Source organism: Manis pentadactyla, chromosome 4, assembly GCF_030020395.1.
Source record: "Manis pentadactyla isolate mManPen7 chromosome 4, mManPen7.hap1, whole genome shotgun sequence".
Classification (NCBI taxonomy): Eukaryota; Metazoa; Chordata; class Mammalia; order Pholidota; family Manidae; genus Manis; species Manis pentadactyla.
The window spans coordinates 136,022,751-136,049,748 of NC_080022.1; the positions used below are offsets into that span (position 1 = coordinate 136,022,751).

The 26,998-nt window shown below is 54.1% G+C and overlaps 4 protein-coding genes across 9 annotated transcripts; 2 read left to right on the top strand and 2 right to left on the bottom strand.

Moving 5' to 3' along the window:
* Positions 1-40: 40 nt before the first annotated feature.
* LOC118917911 (protein phosphatase inhibitor 2-like) lies at positions 41-2,645 on the bottom strand. Of its 2 annotated transcripts, XM_057500953.1 has the most exons (6): positions 2,458-2,645; positions 2,003-2,110; positions 1,795-1,866; positions 1,482-1,570; positions 544-811; positions 56-181 (listed from the first exon to the last, which is right to left on the bottom strand). In XM_057500953.1, the coding sequence occupies exons 1-5, from the start codon at positions 2,643-2,645 to the stop codon at positions 549-551; spliced, it is 720 nt and encodes a 239-aa protein (XP_057356936.1). In that variant the 3' UTR covers positions 56-181; positions 544-548. The 2 variants fall into 2 exon arrangements, with proteins under 2 accessions (XP_057356935.1, XP_057356936.1); XM_057500952.1 differs by having other exon boundaries at positions 41-811.
* Positions 2,559-18,448, top strand: NEURL4 (neuralized E3 ubiquitin protein ligase 4). 4 transcript variants are annotated; one of them, XM_036896256.2, is made up of 29 exons: positions 4,077-4,370; positions 5,273-5,717; positions 5,940-6,005; positions 6,152-6,450; positions 6,618-6,729; positions 6,818-6,906; positions 10,164-10,236; positions 10,381-10,645; positions 10,891-11,072; positions 11,363-11,448; positions 11,571-11,733; positions 11,829-12,027; positions 12,119-12,195; positions 12,302-12,380; positions 12,744-12,919; positions 13,003-13,134; positions 13,539-13,684; positions 13,796-14,020; positions 14,118-14,216; positions 14,302-14,463; positions 14,575-14,739; positions 15,249-15,407; positions 15,795-15,974; positions 16,107-16,194; positions 16,287-16,394; positions 16,538-16,682; positions 16,850-16,962; positions 17,035-17,200; positions 17,754-18,448. In XM_036896256.2, the coding sequence occupies exons 1-29, from the start codon at positions 4,077-4,079 to the stop codon at positions 17,956-17,958; spliced, it is 4,698 nt and encodes a 1,565-aa protein (XP_036752151.2). In that variant the 3' UTR covers positions 17,959-18,448. The 4 variants fall into 4 exon arrangements, with proteins under 4 accessions (XP_057356913.1, XP_036752151.2, XP_036752152.2 ...); XM_036896257.2 differs by having other exon boundaries at positions 12,744-12,913; XM_036896258.2 differs by lacking the exon at positions 5,940-6,005 and having other exon boundaries at positions 12,744-12,913.
* Positions 18,449-18,589: 141 nt separating this feature from the next.
* GPS2 (G protein pathway suppressor 2) lies at positions 18,590-21,387 on the top strand. Its single transcript, XM_057500943.1, has 11 exons — positions 18,590-18,763; positions 18,983-19,133; positions 19,497-19,606; positions 19,684-19,796; positions 19,924-20,003; positions 20,081-20,163; positions 20,339-20,492; positions 20,598-20,687; positions 20,774-20,853; positions 20,940-21,035; positions 21,205-21,387. The coding sequence occupies exons 2-11, from the start codon at positions 19,040-19,042 to the stop codon at positions 21,286-21,288; spliced, it is 984 nt and encodes a 327-aa protein (XP_057356926.1). The 5' UTR covers positions 18,590-18,763; positions 18,983-19,039; the 3' UTR covers positions 21,289-21,387.
* A 211-nt stretch (positions 21,388-21,598) lies between these two features.
* EIF5A (eukaryotic translation initiation factor 5A) lies at positions 21,599-26,422 on the bottom strand. Of its 2 annotated transcripts, none has more exons than XM_036896104.2 (6): positions 26,230-26,422; positions 24,182-24,367; positions 22,893-22,997; positions 22,559-22,690; positions 22,390-22,463; positions 21,599-22,230 (listed from the first exon to the last, which is right to left on the bottom strand). In XM_036896104.2, exons 2-5 carry the CDS (start codon positions 24,344-24,346, stop codon positions 22,401-22,403), a joined length of 465 nt encoding a protein of 154 aa, XP_036751999.1. In that variant the 5' UTR covers positions 24,347-24,367; positions 26,230-26,422; the 3' UTR covers positions 21,599-22,230; positions 22,390-22,400. The 2 variants fall into 2 exon arrangements, with proteins under 2 accessions (XP_036751999.1, XP_036751998.1); XM_036896103.2 differs by lacking the exon at positions 26,230-26,422 and adding an exon at positions 25,884-26,010.
* Positions 26,423-26,998: the final 576 nt, after the last annotated feature.

Sequence of the window (26,998 nt, forward strand, 5' to 3'; positions counted from 1 at the left end):
ACAGTCCCTTGTCTGCGCCTGGGCTCACATCTGTGCTGGTTTGGGTTTGGGGAGTTTGGGTTGCTTCCCGCTTTCCTCTCTGGGCTTTCTGGGCTTCTCCAGTTCAACTCTTTAGTTACCAGCCAATGACACCAGCTGGGGGCTGCTTGAGACCCACTGTCTTTGGAGGACAGGGCAGTACCTGGAGTAGGGTAGGTGACAGAGAGGAGTCAGGGTGGAGGCCTGGGGCCAGCAGGTGGTGCCAGGCTGGAGGAGGTCCCAGTCCCTTCTGAGCCTCCTTGTTTCCTCTCCACCCTGCACACCAGGCGGCTCAGGGCCTCTCTGAGCACTTGTTCCTGATCAGCTGATCTTAAAGGAGTGGGGCTTAGGGGAACAGGAGCCTGGGAAGAGCCAAGCCCAGTGAGATGGTGGCCTGGTGGCCTCACCAGGCTGCGATGGTGTCACTGTCACCATCAGGGAGTTCTTGGTGGCCTCGTGATTCAGAAAGGGGTTTCCTGTGTGGTCCAGCCAATGGACCTCAGTGCTTATAGGATTCTCACTCACCCAGTTCAACCTTGTGGAATCTGCAAGCACCAGGTGATCAGAGTTGGGGCACCCATCAGTTTGTTAGTTCTCAGCCCTCCCACCGCCAACGCTGACTGGTTCCAGCTCTCACTGATCTGCTCATCTTCTGTGTCATCGTCAAGCTCTGGGTGGGGACAGCACCTCAGGTATCTTCCTTTGCTATCATAATCCTTGTGTCGCTGACTAATCTTCTGTTCCAGTGTGATGATGGTTGAAGCTGAATGCTGATTTATGAAGGTAGGAGAATCTGAGGAGTCACCAAATCAATGTGAGTCTTATGGCCCCCAGATGCCCACTGTGCCCCCCCCCACTACAAAGGAGAAGCTCAAGCCCCAGGTTCCCATCTCACTTCTATTATCTCTTCCATTTTAGAAAACCTCAGTGACCTCTCCATACCCCACAGTTCTCTTGGGTTTTCTGTTCCTCATCAGCCAGCCTTCCCTGGCAACTATCCTGATGAACACCCCATCCCAGCTGCCCTCTGTCACCTCCCAGTATTACCTCCCTCTCAGGCAGCAGGGCCCTGGGCTGATGCTCACTGAAGAAGACAGGCTATGGTGGAGAAGGCTCTGGACTATAATTCCCTTGAGTACCTGGGGTCCCACCAGAGCTAACCCTTGGCTTCTTGGGTGTGGTTCCTGGTCACCAGGCCAATCTCATCTTTGAATCCTCTGGCCTCCTTCCCTGCCTCTCTCTGCAGGTCTTGGGTTCTGGGGCTGGCATCACACCCCGACTGCCACTGCCCACACTGATGCTACTTCCACTGCTTGTCTTATTATCCAAGGGCAGGTTTTTCTGAGCCGTGAGGAACTTTGCTTCATTGTAGTGTGCCTTGCAGTGCTTGTGTTTCCTTTCAGGTTCTTATTAAAGGTTCACTCTTCCTCCCCTTTCCATCCAATCCCCACCCCTTATCTCACGTGTCTTGGAAAAGTCATCTGCAGACCCTGAGTTTGTGTTATCACTGTACTGGAGGACCTTGGGGTAGAAATTGTCCACTGTTGCAAACCTGAAGGGGAAGGAAACTAGTTGGGGGTACCGATGGGAGAGAACAATGGGGGCAGGTGGTAGAGGGACCATGCTGGCTGACTCCCCCACCTTGGCCTTGGTTAGTACTGAAGGGAATGTAGTACCTCTCATTTTGGGGACCAAACAGTAGAGATGGCTCAGACCCCAGAGTTTGGGGGAAGGAAGAGGCTCCACATCCCTACTGATTTCTGGCAGGACTCTCACCTCTCTGCTAGTGCCTCGGGAGTCACTGCACGGGAGGACCCCGTATACAGGTCCTCATCGCTATCCTGCAGCCTGCACAGGAGAGGAAGCAGTACGGAGAAAGGGCATCGGTCAGTATCCAGTCCCTAAGGCCTCTCTGAATGCCCACCACCCTTTGAATGGGGAAGAGAGTTTGGGCTGAAAGGCTAAGTAAGACTGGGCTTAGCACCTGTGATAGGGAATACTGGGCTCATGCACCTTCATAAATCCATAGTCTTTGTCAGCAGGGTGGTAGGTGGCCAGGATATTCATTTCATCCCAGTGCTGAGATTTTTTCCTGGGGTGGAAGGACACAAAAAACGGAGATGAAATCTAGCAACCTCCTCACAGCCTTCCACATTCTTTCATTCAAAACCTTTTTCTTGTACCCCCTTGTTACAGAAGTGCAGGAAGCTGGGGATGGGTCATACCTAATGATAATCAGTACTCGTATCCAGGGTTTATCCTGTACCAATTGTACTCCCAAAGGCCTGGAATCTCAGATTTCCCAAACAATTGCCCACACCTACTCTCACTTCTAGTTCTCAGGACTCCGCCCCTTCCTTCCTTGTCCCGTCCCCTCCAGTGTCCGGAACTCCGCCTTCCCCGCTCAGTGTAGCAAGCCAGATGAGCTGGGCTCCTTACTTCGCAGCGGGGGTTTTCTGCATCAGGGTGGATCTGCTGTTTTTTAGGATGCTCCAGAGCTGGTCTTCACAAGGTTTGTGGGGGTGCAAGCAAGTTAACCCGGAGCGCGGACTGTATCCCGAGTTGTACACCCCAGACACCCCGGACCTAAAGCTGGGCGCCCCGGATACACTGGTTCCAGGATTCATTGCAGCGGGGTTTAATTCGTCAGGGTATGTGCCGGACCCAAGGCTGTGGTCCTCAACTTCCCCAGTGTGGTGGTTGGGCCCGGAACCGAGGACTGCCACCCCCCTGGAGAGCCAGCTAGAACCAGGACTTCGAATTACGCTTCCCCCAGAGTGCAGGCGGGGCCCATAACCGCATGACAAGACTGCTCCGGAGGGCAGTCCGGCGCCTGCCTCTACTCCTCTGGTGCTTCCTGGCACTCTCCTAGGTTCCCCAGGGGATTCCACTTTGGGGCCGCCATTAGCCCCCTGAGCCTTCCGCTTCTCCGTGTTCCTCCCTGAGAGAGGGGACCACTCTCAGCTACCCCGCCCCGCCTCGCAGCTCCACATAGCCCCGCATCTAAGGCCCCGCCCGCACCGCGCTGAGCTCAGGACGCTGGGGCTGAGGCCCGCGTCTGGAGCAGCAGTGGGAGGGATCACGGCGGTATATAGGGACCTCGGTCTGGGAGCCCTTTCGCTTGTCCCTCCCTTTCTGTCCCATCCAAAGGCCTTTGTTTCTGGGAATTGTTTCCGCCCTTCTACCCCATCACCGCCCTCATCTGGATTATCCAATCATAGGGGTTCTGGTCATGTGGCGTCACAGTCCTCCAACCTTTAGGCTTCCGTCGGAAAGTTGGATAGGGGGCATGCTAATAAATGAGGGATTTTTCAGGACCGTCAGCGCCTTTGTTGAAACTGTCTGCCGGGGTTTCCCTGAATTCTGTGCGAGGCTTCAAATCTAAGAGTTTGGTTGGATTGTAGTTCAAGGTGGGCTTGATCAAAAACACCACGACCCTTTTCTCCCCTCAAAATCGTCCCGCTTTGCCTCTCACGAGAAGTGTGATACAAATGAAGGATTGCGACATTGTTGCAAGACATATTCGGTCTCAGTGGTGTGGAGGGCAGAGATTTTTATTTGTAAAATTACTGGTTCCCATTTCGGTGTCCTCCAGAGCCCCTTTATACCGCTTTGAAGCGTGGAGCACGAAAGTAAGACACGGCTTCATCCTGCCGTAAAGCGATGTTTTACCTCAAGGTGTCGCCTGCCTTGACAAAGGCGGGGTCCGCGGTGCCGCTGTCGCAATGCTGAAAGTGGGGGCCAGCACCTCTTCCGTCGTAAAGATGCCTGCGGCAGTCGTTTCCCCCACTGTCGCAAAAGCTCCCTGCCCGAGTCTTCACCCCTCAGGGAGTCCCTCAGTCACCTCGCTGCGCCGTAAAGCAAACCTTCCTGACCCCGTCGTCCTGTTCCCACCGTCGTAGTCATTAGTTCTCTAACCCCAGATGCTTCATTGCCCGGCAGTGCCGTAAAGCATATCCGGCCACAGCCCCCGGTCTATTTCCCTCTGGGTGTCTGTGCACCGCGGTTGCCACGGTGCCGCCAAGCGCGGCTGTCGCGCGGCCCCGGTGTCAGCGGCGATGGCAGCGGGGTCGGGTGGGAGTGGGGGATCTGGGGGAGGCCCCGGGCCGGGGCCGGGTGGGGGTGGGGGTGGGGGTGGGGGCTCCGGCGGGAGCGGCCCAGGACCGGGGTCCAGTGGGGGCCTGGGCAACGGCGGGGAGCTGCACCCGCGCACTGGACGCTTGGTGAGCCTGTCGGCCTGTGGGCGTACAGCGCGACGGCAGCAACCGGGCCAGGAGTTTAACCACGGGCTGGTGTTGAGCCGGGAACCCTTGCGCGATGGACGCGTTTTCACCGTCCGCATCGACCGCAAGGTGCGGATTTGGGGCCGCTGAACCGAAATTTGGAGGGTGGTGGGAGGGGACCAGAAGGAGACGGATTAGGGCAGCCAGGGTAGTCCACATCACCCAGTACTGAGAGGGAGCCGACAGACCTTAGGACACCAGGTGATAGGCAGGAAGGGAGCATGAAACAAACATTCAGTCTGAAGGAGGAGGCAAGGAGAGTTTGAGTCTTCTGGAGACAGGGGGCCTCACTTACTAGAATGACTAGGAAACAGACCTGGAACAATTTTGGGAGATGGAGAGATGTCAAAGATGTGATGGGAGGAAAAAAGAACCAAGGAAAGAACAAACCATTAAGGGATAAACTCAAGGACTGGGCCTGAAAGATGGGTGTGGAGATATGCTCAGGGAAAGGGAGGTGTGTGTGCTTGTGTGATTTAGTGAAGAGGAGGCCAGGTGCAGAGATGGAAATTGGGAAGAGCATGAATCTGAGTGGACCCAGAGCCTAGGAGTGAATTAAGTGAGGGAGGGACTGGGGATTGATATATAAGGGCAAGGAATACCAGCAGGGAGAGCTGTGAATTTGAGTGGTTGAGGAGCCACAGAGACTGGGTAGCTGAAGCTAGGGAATTAGCCCAGCATGGTGGGATAAACAGTGGTGTCCATAGACTCTGAGCACTCTGTACTCTGCAGAACACAGGTTAGAGTTGCTACGGGAAAGCAGATCCAAAAATCCCTGCAACAGAGCCCAGAAAATTACTTGTGGGATTGCAACTCTGGATTGGTGTCTCAGGTCTCAGAGAGAGAAAAGCCAGTTAGTTGTCTGTGAGATGGGAAGAAAGGGACACAGTGGCCTGTGAAATGTGGTTTCCAGGTGGTGGGAGACCCATGCATGGTCCATCCTAAGCCTCTGTCAACCACCCCTATGACAGGTCAACTCCTGGAGTGGCTCCATTGAGATTGGGGTGACGGCACTGGACCCCAGTGTGCTGGACTTCCCAAGCAGCGCCACGGGGCTCAAGGGGGGCTCATGGGTAGTGTCGGGCTGCTCGGTTCTGAGGGATGGACGTTCTGTGCTGGAGGAGTATGGTCAGGACCTGGACCAGCTTGGCGAAGGGGACTGTGTGGGTGTGGAGCGCACAGTTGTTGGGGAGCTGCGGCTCTGGGTAAATGGGCGCGATTGTGGTGTGGCTGCCACGGGCCTGCCTGCTCGTGTCTGGGCTGTTGTGGACCTTTACGGCAAGTGCACCCAGATCACTGTGCTACCCTCTGAGCCTGGCTTCAGTCCCCCTACTCCCATCCCCACACCTCCCCTCGAGCCTTCTGCCCCCACTGAAGATTCTGCCTTGGCTGACCAGGGGACCTCCGGGGATGAAGGTGAGAACACAGCCAAGGCAGTGGTGGAAAGGGTGGGCCTGAGGGAATGGCTGAAAGAATGGGGGAAATGTAGTGACAAGTGAGGCTGGATGTGGGCAGGGCTACTTAGACCCCTGAGTCTGTTGAAGGGGAGATTAGAGGGTAGAGGAGGGGGTCTCCTGGCTGTGGGCCCTGCAGCAGGGGCTGAACCCTTATTCCCCTCCCATCCTGCCTGGTCCCCAGCCTTCATGGTATCCCCAGCGCAGGCCCGGCCGCAGACGTTTCCTAACAGCCTCGAGTTGCATAATGGTGAGGGCTTTGGGGAGGCCCTGGGAAAGGGGGTGGGAAGTGAGGTGGACAAGGGGAGGGACCTCAGAAGATGGGTAGGGAGAGAGCAGTAAGCCTAAGTGGTTAGAGCCCCATTTCAACTTCCCTCCTTTGTCCTGCTGCTGTAGACTTTGGCAGCATGGAGTTCTCTGAGGTGGTGAGCAACGCCATCCTGTCTGCCTACAACGGGGGTCTCCTAAATGTGAACCTGAGCTCCCCACCTTCAGGGGAAGGGCTGGGGTCCAGTGGTGCTGCCACCTCACCCATCCTCACTTCCAACGATGCCCTGCTCTTTCACGAGAAGTGTGGGACCCTCATCAAACTCAGCAACAACAATAAGACAGCGGAGCGCCGCCGACCGCTGGACGAATTCAACAATGGGGTTGTCATGACCAACCGCCCACTCCAGGACAATGAGATGTTTGAGGTGTGCATGATACTGGGGTGCGGCTGGCATCTCACCACATGGGAGCTAAGGATGGGCTTGGTTCTTGATGTTGGAAGGGTGGGGTCTGGGAAGAACCAAAAGGGCTGAGGGTCCTGTCTCTGCATTTACATTCCTTGCCTCTCCCTTCTGCTATCACTCCACCCAAGATCCGCATCGACAAGCTTGTGGATAAGTGGTCAGGCTCCATTGAGATTGGTGTCACCACCCACAACCCCAACAGTTTGGAGTACCCAGCCACCATGACCAACCTGCAGTCAGGTACTAGCCCTGGCGGAGTGGGGGCCCAGGCTAGGTGGCGGAGTTGAAGAAATTCTGCACCCTAACCACGGTGTCTGCTTTCCCCTAGGCACCATCATGATGAGTGGCTGTGGGATCCTGACCAATGGCAAGGGCACCCGACGGGAGTACTGTGAATTCAGCCTGGATGAGCTGCAGGTGAGGGTGGTGCACAGAACCAGGGCCACTTTCCGGGGTCGCCCAGGTTTCTGGATCCCTGCCTGGGTACCAGGGTCTCCTCTGTGATCTAGAGCAAGGTCCTTTATATTTTTTTTTAGTATTTCATCATAGTTTTAATATAATTTTAAGGACTACATAGTTCATTGTGTAAGATACTAAAGTTTTTTACTTTACTAATCCCTTATTGGACAGTCAGAAGTTTGGTTTTTTTTTTTTTTTTGCTATCATTAATCTACAATTACATGAGCAACATTATGGTTACTAGACTCTCCCCATCACCAAGTCCCCCCCACATACCCCATTACAGTCACTGTCCATCAGCGTACTAAGATGCTGTAGAATCACTACTTGTCTTCTCTGTGTTGTACAGCCCTCACTGTGCCCCCCCCATATTACATCTGCTAATCGTAATGCCCCTTTTTCCCCCTTATCCCTCTCTTCCCACCCACTCTCCCCAGTCCCTTTCCCTTTGGTAACTGTTAGTCCATTCTGGGTTCTGTGAATCTGTTGCTGTTTTATTCCTTCAGTTTTTTTCTTTGTTCTTATACTCCACATATGAGTGAAATTATTTGATACTTGTCTTTTCCCGCCTGGCTTATTTCACTGAGCATAATACCCTCTAGCTCCATCCATGTTGTTGCAAATGGTAGATTCGTTTTCTTCTTATGGCTAAATAATATTCCATTGTGTATATGTAACACATCTTCTTTATTCATTCATCTACTGATGAGCACTTAGGTTGCTTCCATTTCTTGGCTATTGTAAATAGTGCTGCAATAAACATAGGAGTGCATATGTCTTTTTCAAACTGGCTGCTGCATTCTTAGGGTAAATTCCTAGAAGTGGAATTCCTGGGTAAAATGATATTTTTAGTGTTTTTGACGAACCTCCATACTGCTTTCCACAATGGTTGAACTAATTTACATTCCCACCAGCAGTGTAGGAGGGTTCCCCTTTCTCCACATCCTTGCCAACATTTGTTGTTTGTATTTTGGATGTTGGCCATCCTTACTGGTGTGAGGTGATATCTCATTGTGGTTTTAATTTGTATTTCTCTGATGATTAGTGATGTGGAGCATCTTTTCATGTGTCTGTTGGCCATCTGAATTTCTTTTTTGGAGAAGTGTCTGTTCAGATCCTCTGCCCATTTTTTAATTGAATTATTTGCTTTTTGTTTATTGAGGTGCATGAGCTCTTTATACATTTTAGATGTCAACCCTTTATCGGATATGTTATTTATGAATATATTCTCCCATACTGTAGGATGTCTTTTTGTTCTATTGATGGTGTCCTTTGCTGTACAGAAGCTTTTCAGCTTGATATAGTTCCACTTGTTCATTTTTGCTTTTGTTTCCCTTGCCTGGGGAGATATGTTCATGAAGAAGTCGCTCATGTTTATGTCCAAGAGATTTTTGCCTATGTTTTTTTCTAAGAGTTTTATGGTTTCATGACTTACATTCAGGTCTTTGATCCATTTCGAATTTACTTTTGTGTATGGGGTTAGACAATGATCCAATTTCATTCTCTTGCATGTAGCTGTCCAGTTTTGTCAATGCCAGCTGTTGAAGAGGCTGTCATTTCCCCATTGTATGTCCATGGCTCCTTTATCATATATTAATTGACCATATATGTTTGGGTTAATGTCTGGAGTCTCTATTCTGTTCCACTAGTCTGTGGGTCTGTTCTTGTACCAGTACCAAATTGTCTTGATTACTGTGGCTTTGTAGGAGAGCTTGAAGTTGGGAAGCGAGATCCCCCCTGCTTTATTCTTCCTTCTCAGGATTGCTTTGGCTATTCGGGGTCTTTTGTGGTTCCATATGAATTTTAGAACTATTTGCTCTAGTTCATTGAAGAATGCTGTTGGTAATTTGATAGGGATTGCATCGAATCTGTAGATTGCTTTAGGCATGATGGCCATTTTGACAATATTAATTCTTCCTAGCCAAGAGCCTGGAATGAGTTTCCATTTGTTAGTGTCCTCTTTAATATCTTTTAAGAGTGTCTTGTAGTTGTCAGGGTATAGGTCTTTCACTTCCTTGGTTAGGTTTATTCCTAGGTATTTTATTCTTTTTGATGCAACTGTAATTGGAATTGTTTTCCTGATTTCTCTCTCTGCTAGTTCATTGTTAGTGTATAGGAATACAACAGATTTCTGTGTATTAATTTTGTATCCTTCAACTTTGCTGAATTCAGATATTAGTTCTGGTAGTTTTGGAGTGGAGTCTTTCGGGTTTTTTATGTACAATATCATGTCATCTGCAAATAGTGACAGTTTGACTTCTTCTTTACCAATCTGAATGCCTTGTATTTCTTTGTTTTGTCTGATTGCCGTGGCTAGGACCTCCAGTACTATGTTGAATAACAGTGGGGAGAGTGGGCATCCCTGTCTTGTTCCCGACCTTAGGTGAAAAGCTTTCAGCTTCTCGCTGTTAAGTATGATGTTGGCTGTGGGTTTGTCATATATAGCCTTTATTATATTGAGGTACTTGCCCTCTATACCCATTTTGTTGAGAGTTTTTATCATGAATGGATATTGTATTTTGTCAAATGCTTTTTCAGCCTCTATGGAGATGATCATGTGGTTTTTGTCCTTCTTTTTGTTGATGTGGTGGATGATGTTGATGGATTTTCAAATTTTGTACCATCCTTGTATCCCTGTGATGAATACCACTTGATCATGGTGTCTGATCCTCTTGATATATTTTTGAATTCGTTTTGCTAATATTTTGTTGAGTATTTTTGCGTCTATGTTCATCAGGGATATTGATCTGTAATTTTCTTTTTTTGTGGGGTCTGAAGGCCTTTATCTTTTGCCTGAAGGTTCCTGCTGAGAAGGCAGGTTGCTGAACAGTTGGGCATTCAGATTTTGGAGTCAGATGGGTTGAGTTCCTCTTGCTGTTTGGCCCGAGGCAAAAAAGCTTATCCTCTTTGGTGGTTTGTAATCTGTTCTTTTTCTTCTTTTCTCTTAGCATCTGATATGGGTCCATTAATAAAATTTTATAGATTGTCTTGAGGGTTGTTGAAGGTACCATTGATACTGTGGTTTAATGTGGTGTCTGACCCATGCTGAGCATTCAGGGTGTCCTGAGATGACATTCATGGGAGCTTCTGAAGCTGTTCCCCTGTGGCATGGGGTGGTGGGAAGGCTTTAGGACTGCTCTTCTCATGGTCTCCAGGACAAGTCTGGAGCCTGATTGTAGATGGATTCCAAACTGTTCTTTTTCTGCTTTGACTAGGAGGGCGACCACATTGGTCTCACAAGGAAGTCCAACTCTGCCCTACATTTCTTCATTAATGGCATCGATCAGGGTAAGGGGAAGCTCAGAGAGGGTACCCTCTGAGCCAGGGCTTTCAGGGAAGGGGGCTGTACTGCATCCTCCTGCCTCTCTTTCATCCTTGCTCTCCCAGTGTTTGACTCTTCTCCCCTCATTCCCCTGCCTTCCACCCCAACAGGCGTGGCTACCCCATTGACACCGCCTGTGGTGTATGGTGTGGTGGATTTGTATGGGATGGCAGTGAAAGTCACCATTGTCCACAATAACAATCACAGTGACCGTCTACGCCGGAACAATGCCATCCTGCGGGCTCTGTCCCCTGAGGGTGCTCTCCGCCGTGCTGCTCCCGCGGCCCAGGCAGACCCTGAGCGCCTGCTCTTCCACCCCAACTGTGGGCAGAAGGCAGCCATCACCCACGAGGGACGCACTGCCCTGAGGCCCCAGTATGGCCCATGTGGTGGGAAGAAGCCTGCAGAAGGGGCTGTACTAGGTTTGGGGGGAGGGTGGGGAACTGGGAGGCAGAGGGAGTCTGGTTGGGGGCGTCCTGGACAGGAAAGGTGGGAGTCTTCACGAGTGTGAAGTTTAGCTGGTTGACTTGAGGCAGTGAGTGTAGAGCACGCATTGCTGGTGAAGCTTGGGCACGGTCATAGTGTGTGCTGGTGTTTGAGTGCTACTTGCTCTGCCTCAGCGCCACTGATGACTTCAATCATGGTGTGGTACTGAGCAGCAGAGCCCTGCGGGATGGAGAGGTGTTCCAGGTGCGCATCGACAAGATGGTGGACAAGTGGGCTGGCTCCATTGAGATTGGTGTCACTACCCACAACCCTGCCTACCTCCAGTTGCCCTCCACCATGACCAACTTGCGCTCTGGTGAGCTCTCGAGAAGGGGAGGGCCGGGAGGAAGCTGTCCCTGAAGCCCTGACTCCTATTGCCCAGCCCCTTTTTTGCTTGTCACACTTGTGACAACTCATTCAGTGCCTGAGGAGTACCACAGGGACAGGGCCTTTGGCCGGCTTAGGAACTGTTTTCTTGCCCTACTCTGGGAAGAAAGCCGACTGTCAAAGAGAAGGCAGGTGGGCTAATGGGTTCGGGGAGTAAAGTGAGGGCTGCTACATAAGTGGCTTCCCCCTCATGTTCTCTGCCACTTCTTGTACCACCAGGGACCTGGATGATGACCGGGAATGGGGTGATGCACAATGGGACAACCATCTTGGATGAATATGGGCACAACCTGGACCGCCTCAAGGTGGGAGAGTGGGTGTACCACAAGGGCTCAGCAGTAGGGAGGTAGGCAAGGCAGGGCTGCTGCAGGACCAGCCCAGGCTGGAACTCTGCCTGACTCTTCACTCCAGCCCCGCTTCTTCCAAGGCAGGGGACACGGTGGGCGTGGTGCGGCGGGAGGACGGGACTCTGCACTTCTTTGTCAATGGAATGAGTCAGGGCCCAGCTGCCTGGAATGTGCCCCCGGGCGTCTATGCTGTTGTGGATCTCTACGGCCAGGCAGCCCAGGCCACCATTGTGGACGACGTAGGTGAGGGCCGGGCTGGGCAGGAGCAAGGCGGTGGGGTGGACTTGGGAGTCCTCAGAGACACCTGAGGGCCAAATGGGTGACGTTCACTCTTGCAGAGGTACCCCCAGTCCCTGAGCCAATCCCTGAGGGGAACAACCAGGTGTCTCCAAGCTCCCCGTCATCAGGGGCCGGGGGCTCTGACCTGCGCTTCCACCAGCTGCACGGCAGTAATGCAGTCATCACTAACGGGGGCCGCACTGCGCTCCGCCACAACTGCCGCAGCGAGTTCAATGATGCCATCGTCATTTCCAATCGGTCAGTGTCTGGACACTCCTGTCCCCACCTTCTTGCTGCCCAGTCTCAGCCACCCAAGTAGGGTCTGTCTGATTGCCACTCTCCCTGGTAGGGCCCTGCGGGATGGAGAGCTGTTTGAGATTGTCATTCAGAAGATGGTGGACCGCTGGTCAGGTTCCATCGAGGCCGGTGAGGGGTGTGTGTGTGCACACATGTGTGTGTGCGCTCATGCTGGGGAGGTGTTGGCTGCCTGTGGCTGGGGGCTCAGCTCTGACCTACCCCTGCCTCCTCCCAGGAGTGACTGCTATTCGGCCGGAGGACCTTGAATTCCCCAACACTATGACGGACATTGACTATGATACATGGATGCTGAGGTTGGGCTGCCTGCTTTGGGGACCAGCTGGGCAGGACTGGGTGGAGCTGCTGGGATGAGGAAAGCAGGGTCTGGGGCCTGTGGTGACCGTGGACAATGACTGACCAAGATAATCTGGCTACCCTTTCCCTTCGATTCTGGGAACCACGTCACTGTACCCTGCAAGGGTTCGGTCCTTCCCCTTAGGGTAGCTCCTGCTTTTCCCTGGGGGAAATCCCAGACACTCAGGAGACAGGATTGGGTCTCATATCTCAGATTAAGATCCCAGTCCAAGGTGCTGGAAGGTTTGACAAGCAAAGACTGGGCAGAAGCCTGTGTGAGGAGGAAACAGGCAGACCGGCCTACCCTTTTTGTCATCCCCCAGTGGCACTGCCATCATGCAAGACGGTAACACAATGCGCAATAACTATGGGTGCGACCTTGACGCTCTGGGCACGGGGGCTCGCATCGGCATGATGCGGACTGCCAAGGGTGATCTGCACTACTTTATCAATGGCCAGGACCAAGGCGCTGCCTGCTCAGGCTTGCCTCCGGGTAAAGGTGACTATGTGGCTTTCAACCAGCCACCCTCAACCCATCCCACCCCAGGCCATCAGGCTTCTGACTTCTCTTTTCCTACCCAGAGGTGTATGCCGTAGTGGATCTATATGGCCAGTGTGTCCAAGTGTCCATCACCAATGCCACCGGCCCCATGGACAACAGCCTGGCAACTAGCAACACTGCTACTGAGAAGTCATTCCCGCTACACTCCCCAGGTGCAGCCAGCAGGGTGGGAGGGCAGGCTCTGCTTGCCTGCTGTGGGCCTAAGGGATATAGCTTCCTGGTCAAGGAAGGTGTTCAAAGGCTGGCTAGAGTAGCTGCAGACTAGGGCGAGGGACAGTCCGTGGAGGGAAACAGCCAGGAAGACGGGAGGAGGTTAAGGCTGTGTACAGGGCCTGAACACTTCCCTGCCACAAAGGGCCTGGGACACCATGAGCTGGGCACAGCGAGTTTGGGAAGAAGTCTTTTGTGGTGAAAGGGGTGTCAGGGGTCTTGAAGGAGTAACACCAAATGGGACCTTTATGTCAACTTCCTGTTTCATCTGAAAGCATTGCTCGGTGTCCTGTCTGAAGTTTGCTGCCCTAAGCCTACCCCTTCCTCCGGTGTTATCTTTCCACAGTAGCTGGCGTGGCTCACCGATTCCACAGTACTTGTGGTAAGAATGTCACCCTCGAGGAGGACGGCACAAGGGCGGTGCGTGCGGCTGGCTATGCCCATGGCCTGGTCTTCAGCACCAAGGAGCTCAGGACTGAGGAGGTCTTTGAGGTGGGCTGTGGAGATGGGATGACAGGGGGCTTCAGGCTGTTCATAACAGGGTCAGCCTGCCTTCTCCCCTGTCCCCGGCTAGCACCAGCCAGCAGTTTCTCCCTCTTACAGGTGAAAGTGGAAGAGCTAGATGAGAAGTGGGCAGGCTCCCTCCGGCTGGGGCTGACCACACTAGCGCCTGGGGAGATGGGGCCTGGAGCCAGTGGTGGCCCAGGGCTGCCTCCTTCCCTGCCAGAGCTCCGGACTAAGACCACCTGGATGGTGTCCAGCTGTGAAGTGAGGCGTGACGGGCAGCTACAGAGGATGAACTATGGCTGGAACCTCGAGAGGCTAGGGGTGAAGCAGCTGGGTCCAGGGGCAGAGGTGGGGTTGGGAGTGGTGGTGGTAGGGAGATCTGGGCCGAACATCTGTCCTCGCCTTACCTTGGTCCTAGGTGGGGAGCCGTGTGGGCATTCGTCGGGGGGCAGATGACACAATGCATATTCTGGTAGATGGAGAGGATATGGGGCCTGCAGCCACTGGCGTTGCCAAGGTAGACCCAGAAGCTTCCTTGGGTTCTGGGAGTGGGATTGGGCTCTCGCACTCACCTCTGCCTCCTGTGTCTCATGCCCTCCCAGAACGTGTGGGCCATATTGGATCTCTACGGGCCAGTGCGGACTGTATCGATTGTCAGCTCCACAAGGCTAGAGGAGCCGGAAGGCACCCAGTCGCCATCCCCCAGCTCGGACACCGGCAGTGAGGGCGAGCATGATGAGGAGGTCGAGGAGCACGGCCTGCTAGTAAGGGGCTGCGGCAGGGCCTGCTGGGCACATGAGGCTCCATGTAAATGGCAGCGGGGGGCTTGGGCCTGGCACTGCAACCTCCTCAGCTCAGTTTCTCCTCCACTCTAGGGGCAGAATCAAGTGGCCATTATGCCTACAGCCCTAGAGTTCCTGGAGAACCATGGGAAGAATATCCTCTTGTCCAATGGGAACCGTACAGCTTCCCGGGTGGCCAGCTACAATCAGGGCATTGTTGTCGTCAGCCAGCCCCTGGTGCCCCAGCTGCTTGTCCAGGTGGGCCTTGTCTCCTTATCCCCAGCTTCTCTTGCTCAGGGTGACCCAGAGCTACCCCTCCTGGAGAAAGGTCTTTCCAGTTGAGGACAAATCCCTTGGATGAGCTTTCCAGGTTTTCACTCGTACTGTGTGGTGGGGGTTATAGACTGGTTACCAGGAAACACCCACCTGAGGTGAGGGAAGCAGTAGGGAGGGGCTGGAGATGTCTGGTCTACGTGGGAACAGGGAGGGCTTTCCAGGGGAGAAGGCCTTCCTGCTGCAAATGGGAAGGTATCAGAGTTAGCCAGGTGAAGGAAGCTCTTGGGAACAGCGAGACCAAGGCTATAAAAGGAAAGGCAACAAATGGATTTGCAGTTTTCGGTCCCTCCAAGCTTCAGAAGGGCCAGTCTTCCAGGCTGCGCTATGGGAGGTGCCATCTTCCCTCCCTGGCTGGGAGAGGAGCCTGGTCCTACTGGGAGAGGGGCCTCTTTCCAGGTGGCCATGATGGGGAGGAGTTGCTTCTCTCCCAGGTGCGGATAGACTGCCTGAACCGGCAATGGACATCTTCCCTTGTCCTGGGAGTTATCACCTGCCCACCCGAGAGGCTCAACTTTCCTGCTTCTGCTTGTGCCCTCAAACGGGCAGCCTGGCTGCTGCGGGGCCGCGGTATCTTCCACAACGGTCTCAAGGTGGGTGGGGGGAGTGAGAAAGGAGTGGGCCAGGCCTCTGAGTAGGGAGGGACTGGCCAAAACAGAGAAGAGGGGCGCCTAGGCCTGGAGGTAGGACCACAAGGGTAAAGAGGCAGTGCAGCAGGTGGGCCCTGTGGTGGGTGGGCAGGGGTGTGTCATTACCTGCATGATCTTGGGCTTGCTGCCTCCTATGTCCCTGCCATTGACAGTGTTGCCATCAGGGGACAGGGAGTAGATTATAGGTAACTTAAGTGGGGGTTGAGCCCGGGCAGTCGGCATGGGTAGAGGCCAAGCCCAGGGACGTGACCTGAAGCAGAGGGAAGGGTGGCTATGGCTGCTGTTGGTGGGAGTCTGATCTCTAGGAAGACACTAGGTCTCTCCTCCCAGATCTGTGAGAAGTTCGGGCCAAATCTGGACACATGTCCTGAGGGCACCATCCTGGGACTGCGGCTAGACAGCTCTGGGGGGCTGCATCTCCATGTCAACGGGATGGACCAGGGAGTGGCTGTTCCAGAGGTTCCCCAGCCCTGCCACGCGCTTGTGGACCTTTATGGGCAGTGTGAACAGGTGAGTGGCAGTGGAGGCAGGGACAAGGGAGTGCCTGGGAGACTGGGCTGTCCGAGTAAAGGGGAAGTCTCAGCAAAGATTCCAGGGAGGGGTCAGCAGGCCCTGGGGGCCAACCACCCCACTTCTCTGCAGGTAACAATTGTGAGCCCTGAACCAGGGGCTGCCAGTGGGAAGAGTGCTGGAACCCAGGGGGACATGGAGAAAGCTGACATGGTGGACGGTGAGCCAGTCCGAAGGGACCAGGATCCTACCCACCCCCACCCCCACTTCTAGACCCAACTCCCGTGATTTGCGCCCCTTCTGCTCCTTCAGGTATCAAGGAGAGTGTGTGTTGGGGCCCACTGCCTGCTGCTAGCCCACTCAAGAGCTGCGAGTACCATGCCCTTTGCTCTCGTTTCCAAGAACTGCTGTTGCTTCCTGGTGAGTTCCCAAGCTCCAGAACTGCCTTATTCCCTAGACAAGTACAGGGCCATGGAGACCAGTTAGAAGGTGACCATGTGGTTAAAACCCAGGGTGGGTGCTCAGGAGCCCCAGCACCAAGCCTGCCACTCACTCTCTTGCAGATGATTATTTCATGCCTCCGCCTAAGCATAGCCTGTGCTACTGTGAGGCTTGTCGGAAGCTGCGAGGGGACGAAGCCCACAGGCGCCGTGGCGAGCCCCCCCGGGAATATGCCCTGCCCTTTGGCTGGTGCAGGTTTAACCTCAGGTACATATGGGGCAGGGCTGTGCCATCTCCCTTACTGTTCTTTGCCTCCTTGAGAAAGGAAGGTCCCAAGGGGGTTCATGAAAGAAGTGGCAGAACTTCTTGTCATAGGGATGATCTTGGGGAGCCACTGACCCTGGTCCAGTCTGCCCTGTCTGTCCCCCTCCTAGGGTGAATCCCCGCCTAGAGCCTGGGACGCTAACCAAGAAGTGGCACATGGCGTATCATGGGAGCAGTGTGGGAGCTGTGAGGAGGGTGCTGGACCGAGGGGAGCTTGGAGCAGGTACTGTGGTGCTGCCAGAGGCAGGGGCCTGTGGGCCACAGGAGGGTGGCTCTGAATTAGCTCTCCTCACAGGCACTGCCTCCATCCTGAGCTGCCGGCCCTTGAAGGAAGAGCCTGGGGTAGGGTTTGAGGAGCCTGGTGAGAACTGCGCACCTCCTCGTGCGGAGCAGCCCCCCTCAGTGCTGCTTTCCCCCTCCCTCCAATATGCTGGGGCTGAGACCCTGGCATCCAAAGTGCAGTGAGTACACAGGACGGGCCCCAGGCCACGTGGGTCTCCATGGCTTGCCCTCCCCTTCCCACCTGTCCTGCTAGTTCCTCAGTCTCCACCCCAGCCCATTTTTTCATTCATTCATTGAAAACATACCACATAGTTTGTGCTATCTCAGTGAACAGAGAAAGGGGAACCTTAGTCTTGTGGAACTTGTTTTTTCTCACTCTGGAATGTTTATGCATAAGTGCTTAGTATTTTCAAAGGTGACAATAGTACTATGGAAACAAAAGGTAGAGTGGAGTGAAGTGGATCAAAAGTGTGGTTGGAGCGGGTGTATTGAATTGGGTAGTCATGGTAGACATCATAAAGAAGGTGAGATTTGAGCAAGGCCTGGAGAAGGAAGTGAGGGGGTCAGCTGAGCAGGCATTGGAAGGAAGATCATTTCAGGTAGAGTGAAGGGCGGGAGCTCACTCCCTATTAGGTGGGAGTGGTTGTAGGGAGTGCAGTGGTTGTAGTTAGCAAAGGAGAGAGATGATGGGGTTCAGAGTCCTCACTGCTGTTCCTGATTCTTGCCTGACAGATTCCGAGACCCCAAATCCCAGCGGACACACCAGGCCCAGGTGGCGTTCCAGGTGTGTGTGCGCCCTGGCTCCTACACCCCTGGCCCTGCTTCTGCCTCCCTCAGAGAACCTCCTGACCCTCACTTCAGTCCATCGGAACTTGAGTGGGTAACCAAGGAGAAGGGGGCTACGCTCCTCTATGCCCTGCTGGTACGGGTGGAATGAGGGGTGAGATCTCACTACTACAAGCACAGTTGGGCCTTGGGCCCATAGACCCTGAGTGACGACTGCCTCCACCTCATCCAGTGACCATGGCATGCATGGGTGTTCAGCTTGACAGATGCACAGGAGCATGAAGGCAGGCTCTCAGATTTAGATGGGAAGTGGAGCACATCTCCACGTCCAGGGCCCTGGGACACTCCCTCTGACGTGAGGGAGCTTGTGGGGAGCCCAGTGCCAGGCCCTGGGTAACCCCACTTCATGCACTGATTTGGGGAACATGACTCCCTATTCCTTCCTTCCCCATATCACTTAATTTATTTCCGTTTTCCTGATTACTGTGAATCCCAGAGGAGTCTCCCTGTGCCCCACACGAAGCTGCTTTTTCCTGGGGCCTCCTGGCGGGTGCGGGGAAGGGCAGGCTCAGGGGATGGGGCCCTCTGTACAGTTAACTGACTCTGATTTCTAAGGAGCCAATAAACACCGTCTCAGAGCACCCGCCTCGCCTCTCTCTCGCGCGGCCTTCTCAGGGGCCCACGGTCCACTGGACCCGTCCCCGGTGAGCTTGGCCCCACCAAGTCAGGGGGCTTCTACCGCAGGCCCAGAGTTCAAACCGGGGCTTCCCATAGCTGGCGCGCGGCAGGGTGCAGCGAGGGGATTTGGATGCCACGGGCACCCGTCGCAGGCACTTCCGCCATTTCATCTCCGCCCAATCCGCGAGGCCGGCTGGCGCCCCGACTCCGGAAGGATTCGGCCCGGCTGCCGGATGTGACGCCATGGCCGAGGCGTGCAGAAGACCGCGGAGAGAAGGGTAGGGAGGGGCTGGCGCCCGGAGCGGTGGGGAAGGCGTTGGGGGGCGCCGAGGCCGCACACCCCGGCCCCGTTGGCTCACGCGGTGGTCTCGCGGCTGTTGGCCCCGCGGAGACGGGAGGCGGACACGTGACCGTGGCTGTCGGCGGGCGGCCTACGGCCTCGGCTGGCCAGGCTCAGTATCCCCTGAGCACCCGCTCCCCCGCACGCCCATTCGTAGGTTTGGCAGTCAGTGACAGAGCCGGGAGCCTTCGGCCCGAGCGACCCCGGCAGCACCATGCCTGCACTTCTGGAGCGCCCCAAGCTTTCCAACGCCATGGCCCGGGCGTTGCACCGACACATCATGATGGAGAGGGAGCGCAAGCGGCAGGGTGAGCCGCGGCCCAAGCGGGAGGACACGGCCCAGGCAGCACTGTCATCTCAAGCCTGACCCCCCACGTCCAGACCAGTGCGCTGGCGGCGGCTAACGCTGGAGGGATGAAACAGTCCCGATGTGGTAGGAGTTAGAGGCCAGGTCTAAACTGCAGAACTCGAGCTGGGAAGGACCTTGGAGAGCACCTAATAAGCCCTCTCTCTGCCTGCATTTGCAATGGTGGGGAAGCCTGTCCCCTCAAGAGGAAAAGAACCATTGCCAGGAACATAAAGCATTGGGATAAGCAGTCTAGTCTTCAGTCTCTAACGTTCTGATATTCTAGCCATCCTGGTATTTACCCATTTTGCCTGACTTCCTCCAGAGGAAGAAGAGGTGGACAAGATGATGGAACAGAAAATGAAAGAAGAGCAGGAGAGAAGGAAGAAAAAGGAGATGGAAGAGAGAATGTCACTAGAGGAGACCAAGGAACAAGTAAGCAATCTTTTGGTAACGCCCAGCCTTCTCTTCCTTTGGCCCTCCTGCCTTCATCTTCTCTCCTCCCTTTCCAGATCTTGAAATTGCAGGAGAAGCTTTTGGCCCTTCAGGAGGAAAAGCACCAGCTTTTCCTACAACTCAAGAAAGTTTTACACGAGGAAGAAAAACGGAGGCGAAAGGAGCAGAGGTGGGATTGGAGAGCTGAAAATAAATTCAGCAGCAAAGTGTGACTGTGATTAGGTAGCAAAAGATCAGTATTTAATGGCACAAGAAGGGGCACTTTGTCCTTGATTTTGACCTGCTTTCCTTTCCAGTGACCTGACCACTCTTACATCAGCTGCGTACCAGCAGAGCCTAACAGTTCACACAGGAACTCACCTCCTCAGCATGCAGGGTGAGGATTAAAGAAACCACTTGTCAGAATGGGCCCTTGGGGTTGCATCCTGATTTCAGTGCCCCTCTCCTCTCTAGGAAGCCCTGGAGGACACAATCGCCCAGGTACCCTCATGGCAGCTGACAGAGCCAAACAGATGTTTGGACCCCAAGTGCTTACAGTAAGAGTAGTAGAATTGGGTGTCTAGCCTATTTGTCCCTACTCCTTCAAGTCAGACCCAGGCATCATTACTAAACCAGTATTGAGGTCATAAGCATATTAAATACCTGTGTAACGGGAGAATGGAGCATACACAAGTCAGCTGAATTTACGGGTTCTTAAAACTCCCTCCTTAGACCCGGCACTACGTGGGCTCAGCAGCTGCTTTTGCAGGGACCCCAGAGCATGGGCAATTCCAAGGCAGCCCAGGTGGCGCCTATGGGACTGCTCAGCCCCCTCCTCACTATGGACCCACGCAGCCTGCCTACAGTCCTAGTCAGCAGCTCAGAGGTAAGTGGTGGGAAAAGAGGAGGGCTTTCCACAGGACCCAGGGGGAGGAGTGTTAAAAACAGGCTGAAAGGAGGTTCTAATGGCTGTGCCTCCTGCCTTTCCCAGCACCTTCAGCGTTTCCTGCAGTGCAGTACCTGTCTCAGCCACAGCCACAGCCCTATGCCGTGCACAGCCACTTTCAGCCCACCCAGACAGGTGATGACCCCCATGCAGGGGCCCTCATTCCTTGATCCTCCTTTCCCATTCTCTACTCATTTCACATTCTCTTTCTTCCCTACTAGGGTTCCTCCAGCCCAGTGGTGCCCTGTCCTTGCAAAAGCAGATGGAACATGCTAACCAGCAGACTGGCTTCACTGACTCCGTAAGTATGGAACCTGGGGAGGTAAGGGGAAGGGCTATGTTAAGGGGAGCCCATGCTGCCTCAGGTACTGATTATGCTCTCTGCAGTCCTCCCTGCGCCCCATGCACCCCCAAGCTCTGCATCCAGCCCCTGGACTCCTTGCCTCCCCCCAGCTCCCTGTGCAGATGCAACCAGCAGGAAAGGTGAGAATGGTAACCAACCCTGTCAAGCCCTACACTGCCAGGAAAACACTACTGCGTAGAACAGTTGGCCCACCACCCGTGATTTTCCTTTCTGCCTTGGGGGATGAGGATTGTCAGTGTGGAGGGAGAGAGTATATACACTGACAGCCCTCTTCCTCACCACCACCAGTCAGGCTTTGCAGCAACCAGCCAACCTGGCCCCCGGCTCCCCTTCATCCAGCACAGCCAGAACCCACGATTCTACCACAAGTGACCATCAGATTTTATTTTCATCCTCACCCCCAGCCCTGCCATGGGTGAAGGTCCCCAGTATGTCCCAGTCCCAGGACAATAAAATCTACCTGCTACTGCCCCTGGCTGCTGCTGTGTGTATTCCCTTCCATCCAGACTGGGCTAGGGCTGTTTGGAGGGTTTGGGGAGGTGGGGCAGGTCCATGGCAAGTTACAGTGGGACAGTAGGTTGGTTGTAATAAACTTAGTGGCAGAGTTCAATCTATTGTTTCCAAGTTTACGTTCTAGTCAGCAAATACCCATTTAATTCAAAGAAGCAACCCAGTTGGGGGCTTCATATTAAACTTGTAGTTTTATTCAGGTTTGCTTTTAACAAATGTGTCGGGGAGAGAGCCCACAGGAAAGGGTGAAGCCCATGGATGCAGGGCCCTCCCAAATGCCTGAGGAGGGGGCAGGTCCCCTCCCCTCTCCTCCTCTTCCCTCCCCTGCTAAGGGATTTGGGGAGAGACATAGGCAAGGGAGGGGGCTGGTCCCCAGTCTGTGGGGGGTGGTGCTTGGGGTAAAGGCTATGGGGAATAAGGATCAGACCAGAGATGATGTGGGGAGGGGCACAAGGACCATTTGCCAGAATCCATAGCTTTCTGATTCCAGATTGCATTAAAAAAAAAAAAAACAAAAAAAAAACTAAACCACAAGCAGCACCCACCCCCTTCTCCCCCACCAGGGCTGTAGTGCGAGGGGAGAAGAGGAAGGCAGCTTCACCAAGGCCATGGATCACTCACTCCTGGCCAAGGGAGCAGGGTGAAGGGCAGGGGCTCCCCGACAGATTGAGGGGGTGGGGGAAACCAAAACAAAACGTCAAATAAATTGTGTAGGAGTCCAGCCAAGGGCCAGGCCAGAGCTGGGCCAGGCTGGGGGAAGGGGCCTCTGCAGGCTCGAGGATCTCTGCTGCCACCACCGCCACCCTGGATAGGAGAGAGAAACCAGTAAGACAGGAGAATACCTTCAACAGAAAGGGTGAAGACCATTGCTGGGGGCAGAAAGCAGGCCTGGAACAATTAAGACTAAACTGTTTGATGGTAACATAGTGTGAAGGGGATTTGGGGGAAGTTTGTCACACTTACCTGGGAGCCAGTTATTTTGCCATGGCCTTGATTGCAACAGCTGCCTCCTCTGTCATGGCAGACAGCACTGTGATCTGGGGCAGCAAAAAAGGGAGAGTCAGAAATCTGGGCTCAGTGGAAGAAGCACAAAGAGTAAAGCTAGGAACAAAAGGGCAGGATGACACCGTACCAGGATCTCTTCTCCACAGTCATACTTCTGCTCTATCTCCTTGCCGAGATCTCCCTCGGGCAGACGAAGGTCCTCTCGCACCTCCCCACTGTCCTGGAGCAGTGATAGATACCCATCCTGGATGCCAATCAGCTGGGGACAGATAAGGAAGGAAGCTGAAGGTAGGCCCAAGAAGGTTAAGGGTAAACGGTCTATGGACAAACTGGGGTCGGCAAGCTGCTAACACCAATACCCTCTCTTTCAATTTCCCCTCTCTGCCAGAATAAGTTCTTCTGGTCAATTTATATTGCCCCCACAAACCACTAATCCGTTTACATCCAGATCATATACATACCTGGAAATCATTCCTTTTGATGTTGGGGACATCCATATTATGAGTTGACGGGCAGATATCTTCATATTTCTTCCCAGTAAAGATGTCAATACCAACCAGGTGAACCTGTATGTATGCATCACATCAAAGAGAAACCCAACCAAGCTCTAGGATGGAGGAGATAAAGGCTCAAGTTGTCCCTGGCTGGTGAGGGAAGTCAGACTAAGTTGATAGGGCAAAATTTAGGGTAGTCATAATTGAACCAATCAACTCTAGAAAGACATTAAAGCCTCTAAAAACAGATGAGGGTCGACAGCACGAGGGAACCTGCAGAGCCCACTTAATAGTAGTCAGTTACTTGAAGTTATGAAAATACTGACAAGAAGCTAGGAATCTAGGGGAAATGGAAGGAGTTTAGGTGAGAATTTGTTTCTGGACATCAACATAACAGACTTGAGAACTTGAAAAATAAGGAAAGTAGAAGGTAAGAGCTGAGAAGAAGGATTGAGAAATGAAGGCTGAAAATAAAAAAGGACTTGGGGGAGATAAGAAATAAGCAATTAGGAAATAAGGAAACCAGTAGGAATACGGAAAAGGATCTAGACACTAGGGATGAATGCCAGGTCAAAAGTAGATAGAAAAATTGGTGAGGGAACAAAACCACAAATCCAACAAGAATGAACCAGGTTGAACTTCTGAGGAAAAGAAGCCTAAAGTGATAAGGAAAGCTCTAGCAAGAACGTTAGGACTGAAGCACACAAAGAGGCAGCTCAATGAACTCAAGGCAAGTGGGCAAGTAGAGGCAGTCTGATACTGCATCAGAGATCCAAAGGGAAAGCTGGCACTAGAGTTGGGCAGCAGGATGGTCTGCAAGCTAGAGGCATACTGGTTCACCTACAGGCAAGCTGCACTGTGTTAGCACTGGACAAACTGATGGAAACAAAGAGTACCTATAAAGACTCAAGGGAAGAGAAACAAAGAAGGTGAAAGCCAGGAATAAGGAAGGAGCAGGTCAATAGAGCATAAAGGACTAACTACCAAGAGAAGTTAGAGACTCAAACAAGGTGGAGAAAGGGAGGGGCTGCCAGAGAATGATGGGACACAGAAAGGTAACGAAGGAAGAAACTAATGGCTGGGGAGCAGGTGTGATTTAAAGGGATCCAGGCCTGAGGGCTGAACACAAGGAACTGGACAGTGAGAAAAAAGCTAAAGGAAGCTAGAGAGCTAGGACTGATGATAGCTTGCTGCCAGGAGCTCCATGGATAAGGGAGGTGTGGGGAAGGCAAGCCATAGAGAGATGAAATTCTAACCTTGGCGTGACCATGCTTGCCAGTCTTGGAGGTAGACATCTCCACGATCTTACATGGCCGGCCTTTGAGCACCACAAAGCCATTCTTACGTAATGCTGAGCACTGCATTGGGAAGGTGGCTGAGGCCCCTGCATCTCCTGTCTCGAAGTCCAAATCATCTGCCATTTTGAGAGGCTTTGATTCCAACTAGAGTCAAGAAGAGAACTGAGGTCAGTAAGGATGGAGGTCAAAAGAGCCTCCCATCTATCCCACTCCTCTGGAAACACCGCTTCATTCCCCACCCCACCAAGGTCTTTATTCCATCACCCACCGAAAATAAAGGCAAAGTTCCTAGATTAAATTCTGAATGGGATCACAAATATTTAAGATTGATGTATATATGGGGTGGTGGGTGGACATAAGCTGGATCCCCATCCCAAATGAAAGCTAAAGGGGTGGGTGGCTTGGGAAAAGAAAGCTCCAAGGAGTTAGGATGCCAAATCTCTAAGATGGGCGAAGACCTAATTCCTGGGAAGGGGAGGACTCAGGTGTTACTTGCCACTGAGACCAACCACCCCTCTTCCCCCACACATAACCAGGGCTATAATTAGGTGAGCAGCTATGAGCCAGAAGGGCGGGGCTAATGTGAGGGGGGGGGAGGGTGGAAACGGGAGGACACAGCCCCACCCATCTGTTACACCCCCCCACCTTATCCACACACAAGCCAGTCATTGGTACAGGAAACCACAAGGCCTCTTCGGGGGATTCCCGCCTCTCCAACATGCATTTGCAGACGCAACCGAGGAGAAAGTAAAGTTGTTTTCTAACCGATCCCCCGGCCAAACACCTCGATCTCGTTTCCCAAAGGGAACCCAGAAACCCAGCTTCTCCTCGAGGGCCCTCCCACTTTTCCCAGGATGCACCGGTCTTGTCGGCTTTTCAGGCCGGGCCTGTACAGTCAGTAAAAGTGGGGGAGTCGGGAGTGGTGAATGACAATAAAGTGAAAGCAAAAAGCTGGTAGTAGTGAGTAGTGTAAATTATACTAGACTAGAGTTAAGGACTCTAAAACGAGGAACTCCCAAATTAGACACAACGAGGACGACAGTGACAAGGTGAAGAGCACCTATCACAGCAGGGAACTCATCTGCCTGGGTCTTTAAGGCGCTGTCTGCACGGCAGAGAAGAGTTGGGCTCCCATCCAATCGCCCTCGGTTTCCCCATTTCTCTGGCCTCCTAGCACATAAGAGTGCCACTTACAGTAGCTGGCTGACCGCCTCACTTCACATGAAGACGGGGGTAAAGCTGCAGGGCCCATGAAGTGGGGGAGCACTAACATATGTCCAAAGCGGGCTCTCCGGGGTGATCAGGATCTGGGTCTCGAGCTTCTCCCACTCCTCAAACTTCCAAGCCCACTGAGGCGCCCGTGAGGGCCAGCCCTCCCTGTGCTGGGAGTTGCCAGGTCCCGTCCACCATGTGGCTCCCGGGGGCTTCCGGTGGCCAGGATCTGGGGGGAGGGGTCCCCACGCTACCATGAGGCCCCCGTCTACGTTTGGCCATGCGGCCTCAGACCCCTAGAACAACCTCCCGTGGGGGGCACTTCCGGTGCCGGGGATGCCCCCTTCTCAAAGGCCACCCCAGACCGAAGCCACGCCGCTTCCCCTCCCCCGCGCCGGCCGCCAATCCCCCTTCACATGCCCTCTCACCGAAAAGCCCCCTCCCCCACCTCACGTGGCCAAGCGGCGCTCAGTTCTCAACGGTCCAGGTACTCCTGCTCCGGAGGGGCGATCTGGCCCCCGGCGTGGCCGCCCGGCGGCGTCTCCCGCGTGGCGGCCTCGCGGCGCGCCGTCCCCCGCCCTGCGTCGCTCCAACGTCACCCAGCCAACCCCAACCCCGCGCGCCAACAGAGGCGCGCGCTCGCGCCTCTCCGCACCTCACGCTGCTCGCCGACGGAACCCCGTGCCGCTCCGGCCGCCGCTCCCCTCTGCCCCCTACCCGACCCCCGAGCAGTTCCATCTCTACTCCCAGGCCTAAGCCAACGTTCCGCGCACGCGCACCCTATCCGCTCTCACCTCGCGCGAACGCACTGACTCAACCCCGTCCGCTCGCCGCGAGCCCAACCGCAGCCTCAAAAGCCCGCTGCCGCCGCCGCCGCCGCCTCTACCGCCGCCGCCGCTGCTGCACACGGGTCTTAGTACGCAGGCGCCGACTCCCCACTGACCAACCAAGCAGCCCTGTGACAGCCGCGCAAGCGTGCTATCTATCTCCTCCGCCCTCCACCCCCGCACTGCGCAAGCGCACAGGTCCTCCCCGAGCTCCACCCTCCCTCCCACCCACCCATCTAGTGACGTGCGTACGTGACCCCGCCCCCCAGAGCCTGAGCGCTTCCCACCAGTAGGCAATGCGCAGGCGCATCCGCTTTTTTAATCCCTTCAACCTCCTCTTCCCTCCCCTTAGTAGACCACTAGACCTACCGGACAGTCCTTGCGCTTGCGCAATAAGGAGATCTGCACTCCACACCCTCTAAAGGAAACGCCTCGCCCTCAAGGCGCATGCTTATTGGGAATCCTGAACGCCCCTTCCACCTCAGACGTAGCCTGTACGCCGGGCGTTGAAGAGACCACGGCACTGTATTGCTTGTCTTGTCTAGGACGCATGCGTCTTAGGAAACGCCCCACCGCGGCTTTAACTGGACTTAAACGGCTCACACGTTTCGGAAAACTTGCGCTGTGGGGTGGCCCCTTGTCTCAAAGCCCATAGCCCCGGTTCCACGCATGCGCGATAGGGCTCTTTCAGCTCCACTGTTTCCGGCGCGCTAGTGTGGTTGGGTCACCACCCTTC